Source organism: Anoplopoma fimbria, chromosome 7 (assembly GCF_027596085.1).
Source record: "Anoplopoma fimbria isolate UVic2021 breed Golden Eagle Sablefish chromosome 7, Afim_UVic_2022, whole genome shotgun sequence".
Classification (NCBI taxonomy): Eukaryota; Metazoa; Chordata; class Actinopteri; order Perciformes; family Anoplopomatidae; genus Anoplopoma; species Anoplopoma fimbria.
This window is the reverse complement of record NC_072455.1, coordinates 18,193,447-18,211,070: the sequence shown is the minus strand read 5'-3', so window position 1 is coordinate 18,211,070 and position 17,624 is coordinate 18,193,447. Positions and strand designations below refer to the sequence as shown.

General features: G+C 40.9%; 1 protein-coding gene across 3 annotated transcripts in view; it reads right to left on the bottom strand.

The window, feature by feature from the left end:
- The window catches only part of LOC129093018 (adhesion G protein-coupled receptor L3-like), a 211,525-nt gene that overhangs the window by 21,363 nt on the left and 172,538 nt on the right, over window positions 1–17,624 (bottom strand). For all 3 annotated transcript variants that reach the window (XM_054600880.1, XM_054600882.1, XM_054600881.1), the window contains 3 exons: window positions 8,896–9,105; window positions 6,139–6,359; window positions 722–788 (listed from right to left, as the gene is read on the bottom strand). In XM_054600880.1, coding sequence (XP_054456855.1) covers window positions 722–788; window positions 6,139–6,359; window positions 8,896–9,105 — 498 coding nt within the window. The remainder of the gene's footprint in view (window positions 1–721; window positions 789–6,138; window positions 6,360–8,895; window positions 9,106–17,624) is intronic.

The window sequence follows — 17,624 nt, the reverse complement described above, 5'->3', positions numbered from 1 at the left end:
CCGATATTTATTATGATGGCTGACTGGTGTCTTGGAAAATAAGGAGCGCATCTCTTTTGGAACAGCAATATTTACAGCTTTGCATTACCTTAAACTGTTGGAAGAACATCATTTTGACATAAGATTTAAAGCGGATGGATCAATAAATTAGATATTTCATTAGAAAATTGGGGCTGTCCTAGTTGGGAGAGATACAGAAAATGTGTGTGTGTGTGTGTGTGTGTGTGTGTGTGTGTGTGTGTGTGTGTGTGTGTGTGTGTGTGTGTGTGTGTGTGTGTGTGTGTGTACTCCTTGCATACTGCTTGTGTATCTGCACCCAGAGCTGTCTGTGTGCCTGCGAGGATGAGATGGAAAAAAAGGTAGTGGAGTACGAGTTGGAACAGAAACAAAATCAATCATAATCGCAGTGCGGATTACTCCACCACTGCATACTGAGCAGGGTTCACTCTCTTTCTCTCCCCGCCCCTCTATCCCCCCAAAAATTGTCTTAGCCGGTGACTGTAGCGGGGTGACAAACCGCAATAGATTTTCTACACCCCTCATTCGTTTTTCTGGACGTGTCTGTGCCCGGGGTGGCATATATGCTCAACAGGGCAGAGAAAAGAGGGAGGATAGGAGCTAGAAAAAGGAATCTCGGTGGACCATTTAAGCGATGACCCGCAGGCTAAGTAGGGTTAATGAGCAGAAGGGGTGGGGGGTGTGGGGTGGGGGTAACGCTTACCATAATTATCAAGGTTGCTGGTCCTATGAAACTCCAAATGAAGTAGGTGTCCAGGCGAAGCCAGCAACTGCAAAGACAGAGACAGAGTGAGGGGAAAGGGGGTTGGGGGGGGGACAGACAGAGAGATTTGAGGTTATGGCTTTATTCTCCTGCTCAGAGGATATACATCAAGTAGGAGGCTGGAGTGACACAGAGGAATAGGCACTTCAAAACAGATTGCCACTAGGGGCTTGGAGAATTATGGCCATCAGTAAGAATATGAAGGAAAGGGGGCTTTCAGTGGCGATGACAGCAATAATGATGGGCTTTCATAGCCAAACAGGTGTACTATCAAAGATAAAGAAAAAAAAACGGAGTGGGAAGCAGCTAAAACTGTAAAGGATGTACCCTAAAGGCTGGGAGTAACAAGACTCTAGTGCGATTCTGTTTCAATTTGTCGGGTTAAGATAGGAAATTAACATTACAAATGATAATTTATGAATGATTCAATTGGTTCTCAATTGAATCCTAGCTGTATCACTCCAAAGGAATTGGATTGACCTTGACCCCGACAGACTTGGCCACAAACGCTCCTTAAGCACTCAACAAAGTGTCTTACATGTGCACGTTAACTGCCATGACTCTCCAGGACTGATGTAATTATGTGAAGAATTAAATAACACACTCTCCTGACCTCACCTCATATCAACACAGAACAGATAGTCAGTTCTTCTTTGCTGAGTAAAACTAAATACAGACCAGAAGGGCCAGTGGAAGGTGGCAGTGCCCCTTTGAAATGGCAAAAAAAAAAAAAAAAAAAAACTTGATTCATGACCTGTGGTTGAATTATTAATCGTTTAATCTCCGCTGCAGCAGCAGATAGACGCCTCCATATTTGGCCACTGGAAAATTACAGTACAGGCGTGTTGTCATTCAGGCTGACAAAGTGGAAATAGAAGAGCATCAGCTGTAATTCAATAGCATTTTAAGGCAAATTGACATTATGGGGAACGCACCACTGGACTTTAGACAGTGACTGGTGTGAAAAGTGCAGAAGTCAAAAACAAAACAAAACAAAATCAACCATCTTTGTCTTGAAATATGGCACACTGCCTTAAATTCAGATTTCTGAGGAAAGGTTAGGTGTCTTTTTTTTACCATAAAACCTATTCTGAAAGCAAAAGGCACAATGACACATGATATCATGGATGCTATTGTGGTCCCATTCTCTTAAATGGCCTAAAAAACCTATACTGCAATAGATAACTTTGTATTTCACTTCTTGTCACCAAAGAACTCGTAGACAAATGAGAGAGAATACTGTATATGAAGTGACAGGACCAAAAAATGCCTGGTCTTTTGTTGTTCCTGGGACTTGATATGTCTACCCCAATCAATGGATCAATGGATGAGAGTAGAAAACACAGAAAAACACATATGGATGCCTAAAGAAGTGAATAAACATAAACAAAAGATACACAATGTGCACAGAACCCTGGCAGCTCATCAAAGCACATGCTTTGAACATCACAGTTTTAAATTATGCTGAAGGTTTCCATTGTTTGTTTTTGCCTTCTTCTTCTTCAGATCATAGAGAGATTTAAAGACGTGGTGGGCGGTGGGAGCCGCGGGCTGTTGTTTGTTTCTGCCTCCTCTACCTCCCCTTCTCCACTTGTGTCATGGTTTTGGGCTTTTGGAGCACAACTAGTTTTATCCACCCTCCTGGTATGCTTCTTTTTTGCACTATTCCATTAGTAACCAAGCAATGAAACCCATGAACGTGTGCCAGTCAAAACACACATGGCATACTCGTGCCAACAGTATATTCTGGCATTCCGCAGCGATCTGAGACAGGCTGTCCTTTGAGTGATGGCAGCTTAATCTGCAAAGAAGTCTTTGCAACAGAGATAGTCATTTCATTGGCGTCACAGTGAGCTGATGACCAAGAGAGTGGGTGAAGCAATGTGAAAATAATTGAGCCAAGGATATCACTAGCAGCCTTTTGGTTTGGTCTTAAGTCCTGAAGCACATTGTGACTTTAAACTATGACCTTTAAAGTCTAGATGAAATTAAAAATGCCTTTTTTAACCCTGTTGGATTGCATATCTGGTGATTTCTTTAAATATTCAACAATATATATATAAAAAAATTAAATACTAGAGATCATTTTCTTCAATTTATAAAAAAATGTATTTCTTTAAAAAAAGTATGATGTGTGCTTAGGTAAGCTTATATTGTGTCCAAACCAATTTTAACCTTAATATTATGACATCCATCCATTTTTAGCGACAAGGGAGGTGCTCCGTATCGCACACTACACTATAAGTCCTTTTATCAGCGGTCAAATCAAATGCGAAAGATTTGATTAAAATCCCTCTTGTAACTGTACACCACTTAAATATTCAGTTTCACTAGGGAATACTCACAGAAGACTGTGACTTGCATGGTGCTTGGTTACACTGATGAAAGGTACCCTGTGAAGTTTGGTGCTATGGAGCAATGCTTTGATGAGCATGTCAGTTTCTTTTGTTCTTGTTTTTGTAACTTGTGTTCTTCAAAAACCTGTCAATGGTTTAAAGCTGATGCACTAAGAAACATACTGTAGCAATGAGCCAGGAAAGAAGACTAAGGAAAATGGTAATGAGAAGCTCTAAAGGAGGCACTAAATGTACAAGGCCAGAGTGTCGTGACAGAAGTAAGCTACTTTTTGGTGGCCTTGCTAGCTTGTGTACTCTACAGTAAGAAGCTAACTAGTGTACCTTAGTTAAGATTTTGTTTTGCAAATGATCAATGCAAACATTTAAAAAAATTGTAGCATGCCAAACTACTTCCAAAGTAAGCTTTTGTTGAATGTCTACATTACAGTTTAAATTTACAGAAACATGTATCTCCAATTATGTTTTTGTGTGGGTGTGTTGACAAGCATACATAGTCAAACTCACAACTAGTGTGGTCTGAAGAGAGCAATAGCTAGCGCAGCCAATATTGTTGCTGACTACTACATGTATCTCATGTCAAAATACAGATAATATATATATATATATATATATATAATAATTAGATTTCAATATATACCAATAAATAAAGGGAATAAAGTTGGCCTTGCAAATGTTTTATGAGAAGGAAAACGCATTCAACATGTTTGTTAGGCCTCAACGATACAAAGGTTATGTTGAAGGACACTGAATGTAAACATAAGTGTACTTATTTGCAAGAAACCTCCGCAGGACACCTTTGACAAAAAAAAACCCCCATGATTCTGCATGCTCAATGGAAGACACTGGACAGTAACACCAACTAGACTGCAGAAAACAAAAAGTATATCTGAATTTGGTTTGATGTATAATTTAAACTGGAGAAATGACATGGGATCACTGACCCATAGATTCCTTCACTGGACATGAGCAGAGTCAAGTGCCTTGCTCAAAGGCACATTTAGAATAATCACTCAGAGTAATTGAATGGAGCTCCTACCCCTTTCTTTGGTTCAGAGATTGCTATTTGATCCCAGACTTTGAACAGGTGAATTCACAATCTTGCTGGCCTTCAGGCTGCTGTGGCCTTTTTTAATTTGCTCAGTCATTATAAGAAACTGGGGCTCAGCTACTGCCATCTACTAAACCTGGGTCACTTTTGACACCAACTTGTTGGATATTTCTGCTCAAAGTGAGACCACCCATGATAGCGCTGCTATGGTCCCCAAATCAATTTGCAGCAGGACTGCGTGCACTCCCCCCCACCTTTTGCTATTCACCACGTATCGCACCTTGTCCTTTCCCTCATCCTTCAATGGCTGCGTATAATTGTTCCACCGGTGGCAGGCTTTAATTATTCACATGATGCCAAGGCTCAGGCGGTGGCAGCTATCACCTCATCCATCACCACGAACTATGGCTCCGCCAATCTACAAATGCACTGTCTATCAGTTGCGTTGTGTGTAGCAATGTGTTTGTGTGTGTGTGTGTGTGTGTGTGTGTGTGTGTGTGTGTGTGTGTGTGTGTGTGTGTGTGTGTGTTTGTGCCATTTATGATAAACATCTTTGAAGCAAGCCGCTGATGCTAGTCTTCATTATTTTTAGATGGGTTTGAGATTAACAGAGAGGAATGGAGGGCAATCCTCTGCTTGGCATTACACTGCTTTATAGACCACTTTGTATTTCAGAGGAAAGAGCTTATGTAGCTTCTGTAGGACATTTTAAAAAAAAAAGGCAGTCGCTGGCCATCTTCTTGTTAATCTCCTGTCTCTCTCGCTCTCATTCACTCTCCATCTCCCTGTTCATACTCGTCTCTCCCCCCTCCCTTCCCTTTTAATCTCTCCATGCCTGTGCTGTAATTTGTGCATCCTAAAATGCCGAGGACATTAACCGTAACAGCCCGCCATTCATCTAGCCATACCATCTCTTAACGTTAGCGTTTTTCACTGTCAAAACAATGTCAATTCAGCAGTGGGGAAATGTATGCAGCTTGAGTAACCGTTCGGCTTCATTACAAGTTGATGATGAGCAATGGCTACTGGAGCGTCATCCGCAAGATTGTCAAAGCTCCTGAAACCAACACAAACAGTTGTCATGTTGTAAGCAGGGTTTTCTGTGGCTTTAGATACAGTACACACAGCATGGCTGTTTATTGTTAGTTTTTGTTTGGCTTACTCCCACTAAACCCCAACAGATCAGGGTGTAGAAACAATCCACTGATTCTAGATTGTTTCCCGAAACTGCGGATGAATTATTTTCTTGTCATAAGATGAAATATCAACATTAAGTAGGTTGCTTAAGGTATCCATGTCAATTGAACATATTTGACAAACCGTTTATCTCAGTTACACTGAGAGACAGAAAAGGTAGAGGCGACTGTATCTCAGTGGGTAAAGCGGTTTGGTTAGGGCGGGGTAAGTGGCCGGGTCCTCCTGTCAACATGGTTCTTAAGTGTCCTCTGATAAAAAATGACAAATCAGTCAAAGTCCCTTCACTTTGGTGTTCAAACTACCTGATGCAACATTTCCCCAAGATCCTTCCAGTACTTAAAGAACATATATGGTCTGCCAGCTTCACACTTTTTTCCCCCAATATTTACTGAGCTGAGGAATTTTGGGAAACATGTATTATGCATACTCACTGATGCTCAGTTAATGGATATTAATATGTCTACTTATTTATGCATATACTTATTTTATACATGCTTTTTGTCTGTCTTGTATTGCTTTTCTGGTTTGTGCTCTTGTTTCCTAAAATGAATCTTTTTTTAACTACCTCACCCATTGAATAAAAATGTAACTGTACGTTCCTTTAAGCTGCTATTAACTTATTATTGTAAGAAAAATGGAAAATAAAATAGCTTTTATGTATCAATGTAGACTGCTTCCACTGATAACCTGCAATAAAACATAAAAAAGTACCTGCATATGATTTCTTTGTGTATAACCGATCCGCATTTACTCACATTCGGTCGGTGCCATAACTGCGGTAGTCCACTGCGGCAGAAACGGCCACAATAAGCGCAGGGACCCCGTAGCCCACCAGATAGAAGTAGCGCCGCCGTGAGTGCTCGCTCTCAAACACCTCCACCAGCATGATGTAGAGCTGCACACCCTCAAGGAACATCCATGTAAACGCTGCCAGGAAGAAGAAGTGGAGCAGGGCGGCGAAGACAGCACAAGCAATCTGGTAAAGGTTTATGATGGCAGACACAAATGAGAGAGATAAAAAGGGAGAAAAAGAGAAGGGAGATGTGAGTATTCAGTGGTGAAAACATTTTAAATCAAATCAGTTTTAATGTTTTGCTAGAGGGCATAATATGACTTGCGAATGTGTCCTCCAAGTAACTATGACTGAGCTGCATTTTCTGACCTCTGCAGATTTGTGTCTTCCCAACAATTAGCATTGCTAAGCTTTGTTTGGCTGAAGTGATTGGATGTTTGCCTGTAGTGACTGGCAGGAGAACACTGCAGCTACTGAGCCCATGTGGTCCTGTTTGCTGTAGCTGGCATGGATGAAAGAGAGATATGACGAAGCGAGGCCATTTGGAGCTCACTGCACTTACACCGCCGTCAGGTGGGAACACATAACGGCTAGACTAGCAAGACTAGAATACAGCTGACTGTCAATCGCTGAATGCACGTGCCAACACTTTCTTACAATAATAAGATTCAGTACTTACATAGATTGATCTAATTATTGGCACAGTTGAACATAACTAGCGTATTTTGTCACTGAAGTAGATCCAATTAAATAACTAAAAGGTTGAGTGGACATTAATTGCGGTCCGGGAGAGTGATCGTAGAGCCAGGCTGTGAATCTCAGCCATAAAATGTTATGGAAGGGAAAAGTTGTAGGACCGAAAACATTATCTTTAACTTCCCAGGGAAGTAGCTTTGCGGCTCAACCATGGCCTGTGAGTTTTGGTTTTGATAGATATGGTGATATTTGCAGAAGAAAATATCGATGTGATTTGATAGCATGAGGTTTAAAAGTAAGTTCATATAATTTCTTACTCTGTGAATTTTGTATTTCTATAATCATTTTATAATTCTCCTGCACTCATTACACAGTTGGTAATTTTGGGTGATGTGCTATACACAATGGTATTATACAAATGAGCAAAAAATTATATGAGCAATTAAATATATACCAGTGTCTGACCCCATTATAATTTCACAGACATAAATCATTTCAAACTGTGCACAGACAATCACTCAGGCAAAGCTAACTGTGTACTCCACCTCATTAGCAAGCTGAAATGGCATGATTGCATAGAGCTGTAGGTGGAATAAAGCCCTTCGCCATCCCGTATACATGTAATGACTCCACATTTGTCTACAGTGTGAGTGTTGTGACACACACACACTTGAACATGGCAGTGACAGCATGCCTGCACCTGCCACCACAGCTGAGCTCTTACAGGGAAGTCATTCCATCCAAGCTACAGTTATTATACTAGAAGACGGTTTAGTGTATTGAACAGTTTATTACAGATTAATCTGAAGTGTTAACAAATTGGAAAACTGCACAAGGAGGTGGTTAGGGAGTGAACGGATGAATTCATGTCGGTGAGTATGTGCAATAGAAGAACCATCTAGATGTGAGGCAGGTGTGTGTTGTGTCTGAGTATGTGAGTGTAATTTCAAGTATGTGTTTGCTTCCGTGCTACAAGGGGACCAAGAGGGAGTGTTTGTTGAATAAAGAGCATCCAATTCTTTCCTTTCAGTATTTTGTCTCAGTGAGTCTAGAAGAATCAAAAGAGTTCAGGGCCACTGGCACTCTCTGGGAAGTATCACTCACAGCACAGCAGGACACCAAAGGTTACGTTTTCTCAACCAACAAAATGCTCTGCTCTTAAATCTAGAGAATTTCAGAGAGCCATTTGAGCAGCCTCTAGGGACTATGTATTTTAAAAAGTTTTTTTTCCCCATCAAGATACTTTAATGCACCTGTTTAATAGATGTGTCTCCATGGACTAAAATAAATAACGATATCACATCCATATTGGCCAATAATTTCACGTTTTCTTTTGTACTTTTAACTTAGTCATATTTTTGGCACCTTCAAACATGTCAGCAACCCATTTTTAAAATAATTTTCTTCAAGCAATGTATTTTTGCCGGGCCGCTTACATGACTGGCATAAAGTCCAGCTCTGTGGAGTGTACGGCTTAAAGTTGTCCTATGGAAGGATACTCCAATCTCCACTGTGAAACTTTCCAGCTCCATCAGGACTTTCTTTGGTCTACTTGTTGCCCCTCCTTATAATGCCTTCTTTGCCTGGTCCTTGAGTATTGGTCTTCTCTTGGCAGGTTTGTTGTGGCGCTATATACTTTACATTTTGAAATAATGGATTTAATGGTGTTCTGATAGATCATGTGACAGATCATGTTAAGCTTATAAGCACACAGGTAGACTTTATTTAACTTAATATATGACTTCTGAAGATTTTTGAAGGTCCTCAAAATAATAACCCATTTTATTTCGAGGTTGTAAAATAATAATAAACAAAAAAGAAAAAAAGTCAAAGTGGGGAGAATGCTTTTGCAAGTCACTTGACAAAATGATATTCTATTTCTTTCCAATACATACCCCCTAAATGCGGCACACTCGGCATTCAGAGGTGTTCACTGTTTTGCAGTACTTTGTGCAGCATGCTAAATGCAACAGCGCTAAATAAATCGATTCTTAAGTGAGTAACCATCAGCGGGTAGTCTTACCGGCTGGTCACCCCGATTGATCCCCACCAGGAACAGGGACTCGGCGATGAACAAGCTGATGCAGAGGTTCTTATGGATGGTGTTACGATCGCTCTGGAGGCCGCGGAAGAAGCAGAAGGTGAAGAGGCTGATGAGCAGGCAGACCAGGGACAGGAGGATGCCAACCCAAGTAATGACATCAAGAAGCATGTCATGAACAGGGTCTGTGTTCTGTAGGAGAGGTGATGAGAAAAAGTGGTCAACAACGGCCAGTCCATTGATGGTTGTCATCACACTTTAAATATAGAACTATTCTTATTATTGCACCTGTGACCACATTTTGGTATTTGACCAAACCATAAGGACAGTTTAATGTAAGTATGTCATTTACAAGGATTCATTTGTAAAGCCTAAAAAACCCCCCAAAAAACATTAAATGGAAACATGACCATACAATTATTCACAATTCTGTTTCAGCAACAACTCAAAGGCTTCTATTTTCATTATTTATTTAGTATTTGTTTTAGGGAGTAAAGTGCATGCAGCCATCCAATAAACCACTACAGAGCAAGCCACAGGTGGCAGAAATGAACCATGAATTAGTCAGTGTGAATCAATCTAAAAGCCCCCACCCACTGTTTCATTTTGGTCAGCCAACAAAGTGGAACAAAGTGAGCAGTCCAAGGGGGCGGCAGGTGTCGAAGACCAACACAACATAAATACAATCAAACCACAACATGGTCAAACTTTCACCGTTGCTTTTAGATCATTTTCTCTTTTCGAAAGTAATTTGCTACCACAGACAGTTTTGGGCACTAAAACGCCTTTTGCTGACAATAAATCTGTGCCTTTACTGGAGAGATAAGGATCAACAGTGACTCCACTGCAGCCATGAAAGAAAATTTACATCAGTCCATAAAAGCAAAGTGCACATAGGGATACTTGGACAGAAGTGGGAAAAGGCAACACACTCTAAAACAGCAGAATCTGCACAATGACTGACTTCTGTGGCCTTAAACACAGGAAAGCAAATACACTACAAGTAACATTCTGCCAAGATCCTGCAGAGTGTAAAACTTGGAACTGTTAGATTTGGAGTTTAATTAGCAATGTGTAATAGGTGGCATCTTGTCACCTATCACAGGCCCTTTGCCTTTCTTGCTTGATCAGCAACCCCCTCCCAAAAAACAGTGATTACCAAACAGGGGTTATTGTACCCCATTGTGTACCAACATTGAGTAGTAGCTCAATAAATGTGATGGAATAGAGATAACAATTACATTTCTAAAAAAACAGATAATGAAATACCTAAAAGTAACACATAAACATGTAAAACAGATAGCTTGAATCAATAAATAAATTGTTCATATAGTTGGTTTAAAGTAGTGGATAAACAGTTGAAATAATTAGTTAAAAGCAAAAGGATAAATAGCTGAAATATATAAAAGCAATGAATAAACAGTTGAAATAGCTACTTTAAAGAAAATGATTACCAGTTTAAATAGCTAAAAGTAATGGATAAATGGTTGAAATAGATAAACGTAATCGATAAACAGTCAAATAGCTAAAAGTAATGGATAAATAGTTTAAATGACCAGACACTGCTGCTGCAGGTGGTAGTAGTACAGAGTAAGATTGTATAAAAATATTGTTGTCCCCACCTAAAATTATCTATAGTTAAATAATATCCAGTTTAAAATAAATTCAAGATAAAAAAAAATGTAGAACATGGCAGGTGGTGTGCATGAAGGGGTTCTTGATGCAGCTGACAATGCTGTGGGGGGTACATCTGAAGATTTAACGTCAGTGAAACAGATGCCCAGGCTCCCTGTACAATTCACATATGCTATTAAGGACTGCACTGTCATCTGACAATTTTGTGTCATGCTACCAGTAGGGAAGAAAGGACTTGCCAAGACTGACGCCAAATCATGACACAGGCTTAAATAAGTGTCTCCTCCATGTAAAACATGGGGATGGGCATCAGAGAGATAATTACTGTAAGCAAGCACTATAATTACGGTCAGCTTTTAAGGCTTCCTAATTTCCCTAAGGGATCGTCCTCTTTTTCATCCTGCTGGGTTTTGATTCAAAGAAGGGAGAAAAAAGAGTGAAAGTGGTTGTGGGGGTGGGGGTGGCTTTTATAAGATTTTAAAGAAATCTGCCAACCTCCAGACAACTGACTGCTGGGACTCAAGTAGCAACTTGGTACAACTTTTGAGTGTTGAATTGACGACTATGTCTGAATGCTAATGAAGATCAAACAGGAATTATTTAAAGACAGAAGAAATGTTGCATATACTTAAAGCCAGACGGCTGATTAGCATTGACAGACAGTTTAAAAAAAACAAAACAGCAAAGGTGAAAGAAAATACACTCCTTTTTACTGTGTACACATCAAGGATTGACACCGTATATTAACTACCATACTTCGGAGTACAGTTTGGCTGTTTGATATCAAAGGTGTGTAGGCAGCCTTGGCCTCCAGTAAATAATGTATGACTCTGAGCTATAGCGTTGGACTAACCCAAGAAAATATTTGCTTACGTTGAGAAATAGCGCCGCAAAAGCATACTATATTTCTAATATGCCTCTCAAACAAGCACCTCTTTAAATCATATTTTGACCAGAGTCAGCGGTATTTTCCACGGGGGCAAGGAGAGACAGACTATCAACATCCACGGGTGTTTTGTCTTTTCTTTTTCTTTTTTCTTCCTCATACCAGTCAAGTAAGAGTGAGGAAAACTTGGGGGATGACATATTTCTCAAAAGCCTTGTTTAGTGGCAGCTCAGCTAATGCTAGCAGAGAGGGGAACAGATGCTGATCATTAAGGGGCTCTGGTACAATAACAGCCGCAGTGCTCCTTGAGTCTGGGGAGGGCACTCTTTTGATTTTCCTGCCTGATGAGCCGTTGTGTATACGTTAGAGGGCTGTGGGGGCTGGCAAGATGTTCTATAGAGCAGGCGTCTGTTTGTGTGCATGTGTGTTTGTCTGTAAGAAAGTAAGGCAGAGGGGTGAATACGGTACAGTAAAGTATGCCCAAAAGTATTAGTATGTTATGTCATAAAAAGGTATATTGTTGTTTGTGTTTGTGTGCTCGGCAGGTGTGTTGTGCATGTGGCTCATAGGTCTGTTTTCAGTCCGATGCATTGCAAAGGTACTGATGCGGTGGGTGGTACTAGCTGCGGCGCATTGTGAGGGGACCCTAAGGTCTCCCGGGCTAGCGAGCTGTGCAGTGGCTGCAGGCTCTATCCATCACAATCTCACATTCAATTGGAAAGGGGCCAGGTCACAGAGAAAGAAAAGGCAACAGAGCAAGAGAGAAAAAAGAGACAAAGTTATAGAAACAGAGAGAGAGGGGAGCGGAGTGTATCTACACCTAGGTGATGGATTTACTGAAGAATGAATTCTTTGTTCTGGGAGGTGGATGATGGCTTAGACGACAGCGGCCACAATGTCTCTGCTGGAAAAAGTTTCCTTTTTACTGGCGGGTTCTACCCAGACAGGATGGCAATTGGCAAATTATGTGATCTGCCAAGCCTCTGCACCTAACTTCACACCGACAAGCCTCAATGATGGGAATCAGTCTACGGGTCTCTGAAGTGGGCAGACGTAATTTGCTCTGAAAATCCACTCGTCGTGTTGCGAGGGCGGTCGAGTCATACAGCATCCATGTTACTTAGCAAGGCGAGGCACTTTTATTCGATTTGTCCTCCAATCTTTCTCTTCTGCATTTTTTCTCTTATTTCTTAAACACACATATTTTTCATTCCAGACGGATGCCTAAGGGAGATTGGCTTTGCCCCTGATCTGCTCGCACGCAGCACAAAAATAAGGTTTACTAGCACTCGAGCAGCCTGACAAGGAGGAGCAGAGGAGGCAACAAGGCTTTTGCTCCGCACGCCGGTAAACTCGACCAAGCCATCTGAACTTCACATCGCATCTTACACATCTAATCACCATAGTGTTCCATGTCCAAAGGTCTCCTGAACCGACTCATCGAATCGAAATATGCGTGAGAGGGTGAAGCGGTGAGGAGACCAGAGCTTCAATCCTTTATACCCCAAAGAACCGCTCTCAGCATGGGGCCATGAAGCCAATCCAATTAAAATGCATAAATCTCGCTATATGCCTGCGGAGCTGGGCTTTGACTCATGAAATACGGTCGGGCAGGGCAGACGGTTGCGCTAAGGGGTAGTGGCCCCACTGCAGGGAGTCATGTGACAAGTTCACCTACGGTATGACCAAGGATTTATGATCTGCACAGGGATGAGGAGCTGTTGCAGAGAGGGCATATGAATCAGGGGTCCTGGCAAATTCGTCACATTTAAAAGGGCTGGGGGAGAGATCCCGGCTTGCTTGGCGGGAGTTGACATTCAACACATGCAGCTAATGTCACACTGTGTTCTAAGCTACAATAACTATGATAAAATGCCCAAGCAGGACTTTCTGTTGCTATGGTAGTTAACGTGGTGTCCGTCTTCTCTGTGTGTGCCTTAAACATATAAACAGATTCAGTGCCTATGTAACAGGGTGAAATACACAACTAACCTTGACTGTCCTTTCTCATCATAGCTAGTGTCTGATGGTGCCAGGGCGGAGATGTTCTATAAAGACAGTGATGAATGCTACCCAAATATCACCCTCTCTATCATCCAGTGGGATGTGCCATTGATTTATACTTACTGGTCTGTCGGGAATAGTGCCACTTACGAGTAGCTCAATGCCTCCCCGGGGCCTCTCTTAGCACACGAACCTACTACGTAAATAACAGCCTGTAGGTCCTTGAGCTCGGGATTATACTCTTGCCCATATTTAAAACATTTGTTTTAATCTCAATGCCCACTACCTATCTTTAAAAATGGAGGACGGAAATCCAAAGGAAAGGGTTCAGTAAAGTGCTTAAGGAGAACTATTGGGAAAACTATGTTAGAAGCACACCCTCATGAAATGGTAGCCATTCATGGCTTGCTATTTTGACATTGATAAAGCTTCTGCATCTGCTGAAGCAAGACCAAGTGACCCAGAAAGGTTCAAGTGGAAGGAATTTATTTAGTGTTGAATACGTATCCAGCATCTTCAATCGGAGTAAATGTACTCGGCTCAGAAACATGACATCTTGAGGTTAGAAACATCAGCGTTCTTAGCAAAGTCACATTCAAGTACACCCACTCTCACATCACTTGCTCCGAAAAAAAAACCTGTTTGCTATCATTCTGTAAAGATGCAAGAGACGTATAATCTCTCTCACGCAGCTGCCGACTGCGAGTACATTTTTAATTCGTTTATGCGGCCAACGGCGCTTCTTGGATTTCGGGATCAGTCAAAGGCATCAGCTCCCTGGATAGATAGCTCAAAATTAGCAAACAAAGGGCTCGAGTGGCAACCCAGGCGGCAGTGAAGGCACTTGATGCCCTTGTGATCACCTAAGTGGCGGTTACCTGATTCCCTGTATTTGAAAGACATCCTTTGAGTGGCTGTACTTCTGAAAAGTAGCAGGCTTGGTTTAGATATATGACTTTCATGAGTTTTTGTGAGCTTGCAACTTGAAAAATATTTCACATTTGGTTACTTGAAAAAAAAAAGGACCTTGCATTAGAAACCACTAAGGCTCTAAACATCTTTGGGTACGCGGATTTTCAAACGTCTACAACTTGTGAATTGAAAATTATTCGGAGGAACTAATTGACTTCAAACATAATTAATCCTGATGAGACACAGTCTGGAGTTTCTCCACTGCTGAGTCTGTCTAATAATCTCATGTACAGTACCTTCTAGTTCAAGGGTTTCTTATGAATATGAATGTGTGGGCAAAGTTTTCACCTTGCCCATACTCACAATCAACGTTGGGTTGAGCATGATTACAAGGCAGGTTAAAGTTAACTGGTATATTCGTGAGTAATACATTTGAATTTCATAACTAGCTGGCTGGTAACTGACCATGAAACATGTCAGGTTTGATTATATAATAAAGTTAAATTATTTTCAGACAATCACATCTCATTTGAAGAAAATCCACATCTACAAACAGACTTTTGCAGACAGGATTGGCATATTTTTTTTTTTACCAGATATGAGTTGCAATATGAAAACACATTTGTATTCTGCTCATCAAAACCCTTATAGTTCAAGCGTCCAAAACCATGCGGCAACTTCAAATCACTGTCAAGGACAGAATGACAGCGGTCATAATGTCACATGCACAGGCAGGGGCATTTTGCCATTTTCTAATTTGTATGAAGTATGTGGCACTTCGAATGCAATCTGAACTTCGTGCTAAAAATGTGAAACTAGAAAAAGTGATACAGAAGACAGCTTATTAAGCTGAACACAAAGATCCTTGAATATAACACTGTCATTATTCCCTACTAGTGTGCACATGATCCATCGACCAAAACAGCAAGATGAAAGATGATGGTGATACTGTAGTAAGCATCTGTCCTCCAAAGGAAAATTGTAATTACATCTTGCCTATCTTTATTTTTTTTCCGCGATGCCACTGAGAAATAAACAAGGTTAGAATATAATCTGTTGCTCTGAGGGTAATGAGTAATAACAATGCAGAGATCAGCGGTGGTATGTCCTGTTGCCATGGATACAAAAACAGATTTATGAATTTTCTTTCTCTGCCTCTCTCTCGCGCACATGCTCTCCCACTTTCCCTATATTCAGTGTGTTCTCAGATACAACACTGTGACATTTTGGCGAATGAAAAGCCTCCATATCTCCCATTCAGTGGCACCTTCCAACAAGCGGCCTTTTATAACATCCAAGTGGAAAAGATAAAGAATAAGGGAGGGGGGGGAAGAAAATCTCTGTCGCTCAGAGCTGGGGTGTAACTACTGTCCACTTTCCTCCGGTGAATGCGGTGCAACAAGCAAGCCAGGCTTTCCAAAATGTTAGGGATTGGCTTGACTGAAAGCGCTCCTTTTACTGCTTCCTTTTTTTTTGCTGCTTGGCTTTCACTGCGTGAAGGATCCCATTCTTCGCGGCTCTCTCTCTATTCCAGACCCGGCTTCAGCCCTGCAGAGCTTACTGGGTCCAAAAGTCATGCTGCTGAGTGACAAACAGTGTCTCTTTCTAGCGAAAAGTAAACCATATTAACCCAAGTGTTTTTTTTGCGATTGGGTTCAGGCCTTGTGACTATGTGAAAAAAAGTTGGATTGGGGAAAAAGTGGGGTGAAGGAAGGACTGGTGGTTTAGTGAGAAAGGGCCAACTGGGACGGCCCTCTCTCACTAAACCACCAGTCCTTCCTGAGTGTTTTTTTTTACTCCCCACTGATTCAGAGGAGAGGTTCTGGAGAGAGATGCCATAACAGATACCAAGAGCTACTCTGCTCTGTCAGCAGCAGGCTCCTCAGACTGCCTTTGACAGAAATGATTAAGCCGTCTGTCAGCATCAGAACTACGGCACAACTTCTTCCCTGACCGGCAATCCTTCTTCCCTTTCCTTGTCCAACTCGCTCCATTTTTCAACATCCTTTTTTGCCGTCTTCTCTGCCTTTGTAGTTAATCTTTTTCAGTAATCACTCCACACAAATCTCACAGCCAAATTACAATGTCCTTATTTGAACAGGTTTTTTTTTAACAACTTCCATTAGCACCTCCCAATGAATTTGCTCTAAAGCACTCCACATCACACTCACTGTACTCATTTCACTTTGTCTCTGCGTTTACCCTGAAGGCGAAAAAGCAAATGGTGCACTAAGACAATCCTGCAATATGGCGATACAGTATAAATCTTTTACCCTTTTCCCTCCTTTCTGTCTTCACATAAATAAATAAAAAAAACACATTCATGAATTAATAAAGGGGGCAGATGGAAAAGGCTCGGACTCAAAATAAATCTTGATTTTAGGTTTCAATTCCTTGATAAACATATTTAAATTTGGCACTAAACTATTTCAAGAAAGAAAAAGGTTTTATTTTTTTTATTTAGCCTTTGATATACTAGGTCTGTCCCATCAAAGATCTCTTTTAAAAAGGGACACCAGGCCAAGACAAATTGGCAACACAGAGTTGATCAGACATTTGCACACAGACGACCTGGACTCGTTTTACACTAATTGAGGGTTACTATGTTTGTCAGTCTGTAAGTCGTTCCATGCAGTAGGTGCAGAAAATCTAAAAGCTTTCTTTCCAAAACACAAAATGAAGTTGAGTCAATTCACTGTCTTGCTGATAATTTGTCGAGATAAGGAAAGTAAATCAGACTATTCCTTTAAGATTTACATTCAGGGAACTTAAAGTCCATTTGTTGTCAGGGATTAGATATTTGCTACTTAGCTAAATGGCTGCCTACAGTACTACTATATGTTTTATTATTTATTATTTTAAGAAATCCAAACTATCCCTTTCTCATGTGGCCATTCATAGAGAGGTAGTTAAAGAGCAGGTTAAGACATTTCTATAGTACATTTTCACACAATTATGTCTGACTTTCAAATAGGTTTTTGGATACCAAAACAAATCATTGCTTATAAAACCAATGTGTAAAAATCAAAAGACCATTGTATGCTGCAGCTCTTAAACAGCTGTGTGAACAAAATGCACCACACACTGGAGCCAATCATATATTTGGGCTGCTTCACACATCTGACTTTTAAGGGGGCTGCGATCAATGCACACTTTACACTGACAGGGTCACTGTTTAAACTATATGAATAGGGTGTGTATGTTGGCACTTTAAATTTTAGTCTACAAAGTGCTGTGAAGGTTTGAAAACACTTATTCTATTTACCCTCTGAAC